The 7,627-nt window shown below is 42.0% G+C and overlaps 1 protein-coding gene across 1 annotated transcript; it reads left to right on the plus strand.

The window, feature by feature from the left end:
- The first annotated feature begins 2,130 nt into the window (after positions 1–2,130).
- LOC147734827 (olfactory receptor 13G1-like) lies at positions 2,131–3,090 on the plus strand. Its single transcript, XM_086952489.1, has one exon. The coding sequence runs from the start codon at positions 2,131–2,133 to the stop codon at positions 3,088–3,090; it is 960 nt and encodes a 319-aa protein (XP_086808615.1).
- The last annotated feature ends 4,537 nt before the right edge of the window (positions 3,091–7,627 follow it).

Here is a 7,627-nt window from a genome sequence, read left to right on the forward strand (position 1 = left end):
GAGCATAAGGTGCATTCGGGTTTGCTTTGGACTTGGTTTTGAGGATGGGGATTCTGCGGGGAATGACTCAGATTTATTGATCTCTGGTCATGATAAGCTTTTATGTGGCATTGGTCGGTCGGCTATGTGGCCCATTTGGTGGCAATAATAACATTCTCCATGTTTTGGCTGTTTCCCACCTCCCTGAACTCTACCATAATAACCGGGTTGAAACACTCTGTGGTTTTGCAGCGGAACCACTTTGAGACAAGTGCCATTTATATGCTAGCGGCCAATGCAGCCCCCATAAGGGATGTATTTTTCTATTTGTTTTGGACCAATTTGGAGATATATCTCTGGACTTGCTCCTGGTTTCCCCTGTCTTTTAACTGTTTTTTCTATAAAAGTGTAGTATGTGGTCTGTATTTCTTACCAGGGTTTGGTGTCTAACCCTACTATGGTGTCCAATCCACTTTGTATTTTGGTGTCCACCATTTTTTTGAGGATGTTGTAGAACAACCTGACCTGGTGGCCCATATTGCTCAAAGGATACCCTGTCTCTTGTCTCCATCAATCCTTCATTCTGCCTAGGTAGTTCGGTATGGTCCCCAGAGGCTTCATACGTTCTGCCATCAATCCTCCTACATCTGGGCAATCAGGGAATATTTTCCTGAGGGCTTTCCATATTGGGTGTCTGTATAAATTGAATGCAGCCCCTCATGCTTGGCTTGCGTGAACACCATGCTGTTCTGCTCTCCAAAGAGACTGATCAGTTTGCCTAATACAGTTGGAAGGATTGGGAAAGAAAGAAAAACATCAACAGTCATACTAAACTTTTAGCATGATCTTTATTGAATAGCGTACGTATGTTGTTTAATGTGGATAATTTTTACTTTTAGGGTTTATGGAAAATGATACTGACTCCACAGAATTTACGGGAATACTGTCAATGAAAGACCAATGCCAAACAATGCCAATCACTGACCAGCTTAACAACTTCAGAATAAACAAAAGGAATTTAAGTGGAAATTTCTTATTTGGCCAAAATATGAAATGTCCATCAGCTTTATGGACATTCAAAGCATTCACAGAAACCCCGACAAGGTGGTACCTGTGAATGTAATTGAACATTTGAACTTTGTCATATTGCACCGTCAAATATGATGGAAACGTACTGCAAAATTTCAAAGTGCTTGTGTACAGATGGCCCAAAGACACATTAAGATATATTTGTGAACTGGAATTATTTACACTGTCACCTACCAGGCACACAAACCGGTAAGGAGTAATAATGGGTGCAAAATAAAGGCAAACATCAATTGCAGGGAGTATTTTCCATTATTTGAAATATAGGATTAAGTATGTAACCCGAATATGCCTGATACTTGTAGCACAGGGCATTTTTTTTAAAGTGTTTGGCTCCCACTAATTGCACTTGAGTCTGAAAGACAACATTGAACTTTCAGGCAATGTGCAAATCTCAGACACATATGTCAGTGCATATAATGTTTGCACTGGAACTTTCTCTCTTAATAGAATCTAATTTAAAGCTGGGTGTAAAACAATGAGAAATACCATGAAAAAAAGGTAATTAGGCATGGTCTGTGCACCTTGCTACTTGGGCCATATTATTCCACTTGGAGACATCTGGCCATTTATGTCTGTGCCAACATGAAAACAGAACAAATTGTTCTCCTCTCTTAAAAGTGTTAAAATGGGAACAAAGACTATTCTTTGCCATTTGAAGCCAATTAGTGCTTTCTATTTTAAAAAACAGAAGTTTTGAATGAGAGCTGGGGTAAGAAATGTGATCTAGTTTAAAGTGTTGTATATATTAATATCATATAGAGAAATATCATCTCACAATCACATTATTTCATAATATATTCTACTAAAATATGATCCCTTTGGGAGTGGAGTTTCTATTATTAGCTGCAATGTAGTTTTATGTTTGTAAGCTTTATTTAGAACACAATATGTATGGAAGACTATATCCAGACACTATTCTGCAGCCATAAAATGAATGTTGTAGTGGTAAGGAAGAAAGCAGTTGTATAAGTCTCTTCTGATCATGACCACTCATAAAGCTGACTATATTTTCAACTGTATTCATAATGTAAATCTCATTTTATTATTTTCAGGTTTCAGACGATGCATCACATTTCAATAGAAGGACAGAATCTAACTCATACCTCTAGGTTTATTATGCTTGGGTTATCTGCTTATCCACAGCTGCAGTCCACATTTTTTATCTTGTTCCTGCTGATCTACTTAATGGCCCTGTTGGGTAACCTTTTGATTATCACTATCATACGTGCAGATGCTCGTCTGCATACACCAATGTACTTTTTCCTGGGAAACCTTGCCACCTTAGACATCTGCTGCACCTCCTCTATCGTTCCTAAGATGCTGGAGATCCTGATGTCAGAGTCAAAATCCATCTCCTTTTCTAGCTGCATTACACAACTGTTTTTTCTGTCATCTGCCATCAGCACTGAAGTTCTCCTTCTCACACTCATGGCCTTTGATAGATATGTGGCCATCTGTCTTCCCCTTCACTATACCAGCATAATGAATATGAAGTTATGCATTACCACTGTTGTCGTCATATGGTTTTGTGGCTTGGTGAACGCCACTACCCACACCAGCCTGATAACAAGGCTGTCCTTCTTTGGAAAAATTGCATTGGACCACTTCTTCTGTGAAATCCCACCAATTCTCAAAGTTTCATCCTCTGACACATACATTAATGACATTGTGATTCTTTTGGCAGATATATTCCTTGGCATGTTTTGCTTTTTCCTCACTTGCATGTCCTATATGTGCATCCTCTATTCCATTGTAAAAATTAGCTCAGCTGCCAACAAAAGGAAGGCCTTTCACACCTGCACCTCCCACCTCTTAGTTGTTGCCTTGTTCTATGGAGGTATTATCTACACCTATGTGCGCCCAGCTCTGAATGCCTCGGGTGACAAGGACAAGTTTGTATCTGTGATATATGCCATTGTTTCACCAGTGCTAAATCCAATAATCTACAGCCTGAGGAACCAGGAAGTAAAAAGTGCCCTTACCCAGATACTGTCCATAAAAATATTTTCTTCAAGAATATAATAGGCTATTTGAAATTTCATGATATTAAAAAATGCTTTAAAGATGAAGATTCCCTACTGCCGGCCTACTATGTAATGTAATGTCCTTCTGTTTTTTACAGTGTGTATGTAAAGCTCTCTGATACCTATGGGTCAAGCTATCGCTATATAAAACTTTTAAAATAGATAAAAATAAAGGGCACGATTCACAAACGTAAACTGAGACTAAATCTAACTTTACCACTTCCGATATTCACAAAGGGCATTTACTAGTAGTAAAGTTAGACTTTTGTCTCAGTTAAATTTAAGTTTTGGTCTTAAGCTTAGCTTCTGGTCTAATTTAAAGCACGGTTTTCTGACACCCTGTGTGACCCAAAAAAACTACTGACTGCAGGCCTCCTATTGCAGACTGTGGGAGCTGTGCACACTGCTCAAACTCAACTGTGCCCTCACCATATGTGGGACAGTCCCACACACTGAATTTAATATATGTCAGACACCCCTTAGTGAGGCCCTCTGAACCGAGGAGGCAAGGTGCATTATATTAAGGGCGAGGACAACTAATTGCAGGCATAGTTGCCCATACATTAATGTTCCCCATTGGAAACTATTGTAAGTATTAGTTGTGCATAGGATAAAATGGATAACATGGGCTGGCACCGAGGCACACTCAAGTATTTTAGCGTAATTTTGGTAACCCTGAAATATGTCATGTTTGGTGTCAAACAAACATGCCTTCTCATCCCTGGCACGATTCTTGTGTTGAGGGAAATGGGGCATGCACCGCGGTGTAGACCTTAAATGGAGCCCATCAGATGGCCCCAGCTGTACTGTGCTTTGGCAGGCAAGCCTGTTCTTTCCCATACCTGCTGCAGCCAATACAAGATCACTCTCAGGAGACAGAAAATAAAAGGGTTGTGCCAAAAGGAGATTGCACCTTCCTCCTCCCGACAGGCTAGTGAAGTGGCACATCAAGGAGGTGAGCTTCAAATTCGGTACCGCCTCTGATAAGCATCAGGGCTTACTCCAATTTTACGAAACAGCCCACCCCCTGCCCCATGCTAATTTGCTTTGAGACATTCAGAAAATTAGATATTCGAGGTGGTGTACACCCCCAGAAGGTTGACCACGCCTCCACAGTGACCATACGTGAAGGGTAAGCAGATCGGTCTGCAAACTGAATTTCTTTTCCTGCCATGATTTGGAGTGTCAACATTGGGGGTTCTGGGTAGAATATGACCTATCACATCAGATGTTGTCATCTCATTGGTGGATCAATTGCAGGAGCTAGCTTCACATTGGCTAGTAGGCTCCAACACATCAAAGCAAAAGAGGCATAATCTGTCCCTGTGCCAACAGACTTCGAACTGTGGGAACGAGCCTCATCCTTGGCTAAAACTCTGCATTCCCTGAGAGAGGGACCTGTGTGGAAGCCAAAAGCACCCTCAGACTCCTGTGGCCTAGAGGCATTGGTCCCCTGCAACACGCAGATAAAAACACTCACTGGATCTTAAGAATCGCTAGCCATCAGGCCCACCTAGGGATCAACGAGAACCATATGGTCCAGTGCATTGTGGGAGTTGTATTCCAGCCTGCCACAAAGTTTCAGGCCGCTACCTTAGTCAATACCTTTTTGCTAGGATTAATACTGCCAAGGCACCTTGGTAGCCAATCCAGCAACTAACTCCCACACTCTACACATTATCTACAGCAAATACTGTAAAACCTGTCTCTGATTTCAGCAACTTTATCATTGTTGTGTTTTTGAATCTTGTTTCTTGCAGCACCATGTATGCATAAAATAAACACCACCCGAAATTCTTGTTCAGCACCACAGACAGCAACTCTGTACCCGGACTCTCTGACCTAGGTAAATTTGAACTGATTACTGTGGCCTGGTCCAGTGTCATACAAGCTTAACCTGGGAATGTTTCCACATAACTCAACTCCAAAGTGACCAATTATCACTCATTTAATATTGGTTCTAAGATCCATAACTCTGGTTATATATCTCTTATTCCATTTGTTTTGGTGTCTAAATTAAGACAAACATATGCTTTATGTTTATAAATTGTTGTTGGATTTCTATCATGTTGTGTAAATTACTTATCTTGCATGTTTGCACTCTGAAATGCTTAACACGTCACTAGTTAAGCCGTACTGCCCTTTGCCAAACTATAAATGTAAATGTCAAGGTATTTGTAGAGCGCACTGTCACCAAGCGGTTTCCTGGCGCTATTAGTCATACCGCTGTGGAACCCCTCCTGGCTTTCCCTGTGAAGTGTCCACTCCTGGGCACCCCCAGGGTGAAGCCAGGCATCCACAGCGCTGTTGGGGTCGGTGTGGAGGTTAAGCAAGCTATTGCCCAGAGTTGCAGCGTGGGACCCATGATTAGAATAGGCACCGAGGCGAGAAATCAGGTCCGAGGAATTATGAGCCCAAGACCCGCCGAGGCGGGAATTGAACCCTGGTCCCGGACCAGAACTCTGCATCAGGGTCTGCCACTCTAACCATTGAGCCACACTCCTCCTAACTATCAGGATTGAGTAAGGATTTATTAGTGTGAATCCAAGGACCATCTTTGGGGTATCATGATAATATTGCATGGTGAGGACGAACTCCCTCACCACATAATATTCCACTTTAATATAATGAAGGAACTTATATATCATCATCTTTGTACATCATTCTGGTACCCCAAAAATCACCTTTTAATGTTAATCATTTACTGAAAATCAATAATTTTCATGTTTTTATAAAACAATCCAAGTATTTTCATGACTAACGGCCCTACATCTGTCCACAGATTTCTGTTCCAAAGAGGATCCCTATGTACTGTTTCAGATTAGGTCCACACCAACATGTCCCAATATAGCCTTTCCATGGGATTTCTCTGCAGTAAAAACATATTCCTTTGTCTACAAGATCTTGATGCTCACCAATTCACAGAATCTGGCCGGAGAAATGTCAAGCTGAAAATTGCATTGAGAGTGATGCAAAAAAAAGTGGACTGACATGAGGGAAAATTTTTAGGAGCTCTAGTCAAGGATATCTTTATAAATACCTCTACTCCAGAGACTGAAGAATACAAGAGAATTTGGAGAAGAACAGTAGAAGAAAAACCTGCAATGTGTGTCTGCTCAGGAAATGACTATGGCATGAAACCCTGCTTCCTCAACAAACACGCCTTTTTATCCTTAGTAAATATTTCTGATTATATGTTTTGTAATAAAATGACTTCATGTGATTTGTGATTCATTTGTATTTTTTGTCTCTCTGTTGTCTACTAATTCAATGATTATGTATACATTTGCTACATGATGGCAAGTAATTTTGTTATTTTCTCTTCATGCAATCTATCAATCCTTTCAAGGGGTCTTGCGTTCTTTTGTGTTTCCTGGACTCTGCTTTGAATTGTAAGCAATCTCTGGACTAATTTTCATAGGTTATACATGCTGCCCTTATGTGTTCTCAGTAAGCATGGGCGAATTTTGTGAATTTGCAATTCGCGAATTTGCGGATTTGAGAACTCGCAATCCGCAAAATTCGCAAATTGCGAATTCGCAGATTTTGCGGCCTTTTTAAATGGGGGGGTCTTCTGTGCGAGTTCAAGTGCCTCTTGTGTGTATAAATGGTCAGAGACCAATCAGAGCAGCAGATGAAGAGAAAGAAGCTCCTGGTCACAGGACAGCACGAGGATTGCGCTCTTGAAAGTCAAGGATACAAAGGCCTCTATCCAGCATCACAGCGGATTTTCGAGGGCAGATTTGGGAAGAAGGCACACCTGCCCAGCCTCGACGACGCTCACGATTCTTTTTGGGCTGATGAATGAGTCATTGAATTTGAGCTTCAATTAGTTCCAGCGACCACGTGTGTGTTACTATGCAATCGTCACGAAGGGCGCAGGGGTCCCTTGAGTGACCTGTCATAGTGGGTAAATGGCGGGAAGACGGTGCACACCGCGAGTGTGTGAGCGGGACCAAACGTGCGGGGCTTCCATGCGAGTTCATGCCTCTTGTTATTGCGCTCATGAAAGTCAAGGATACAAAGGCCTCTATCCAGCATCACAGCTGATTTTCAAGGGCAGATTTAGGAAGAAGGCACACCTGCCCAGCCACGACGACGCTCCCGATTGTTTTTGGGCTGATGAATGAGTCACTGAATTTGAGCTTCATCTAGTTCCAGCGACCATGTGTGTGTAACTATGCAATCGTCCCAAAGGGCGGAGGGGTCCCTTGAGTGACCTATCATAGTGGGTAAATGGCGGGAAGACGGTGCACACCGCGAGTGTGTGAGCGGGACCTAACGTGCGGGGCTTCCTTGCGAGTTCATGCCTCTTGTGTGTATAAAAGGTCAGAGACCGATCAGGAAGCACTAATAGATAAAATAAAGCAGGTGCTCGAGCACCTGCTTTATTTTATCTAGTAGTGCTTCCTGATGAAGCTAACTTAGCTAACTTAGTAACTATTTTAGGATGGCGCTGACAGCTTGCCGGCGCCATCCTAAAATAGTTACAACTTCAAGCTTCAAGGCTTGAACTTTTGCCCCCCAAATCCGCC

Source organism: Lissotriton vulgaris, chromosome 1_2, assembly GCF_964263255.1.
Source record: "Lissotriton vulgaris chromosome 1_2, aLisVul1.2, whole genome shotgun sequence".
NCBI classification, from domain to species: Eukaryota; Metazoa; Chordata; class Amphibia; order Caudata; family Salamandridae; genus Lissotriton; species Lissotriton vulgaris.

Coding starts and splice junctions, on each gene's coding strand:
- LOC147734827 (XM_086952489.1), top strand. CDS start 2,131: ATGCATCACATTTCAATAGAAGGACAGAATCTAACTCATACCTCTAGG.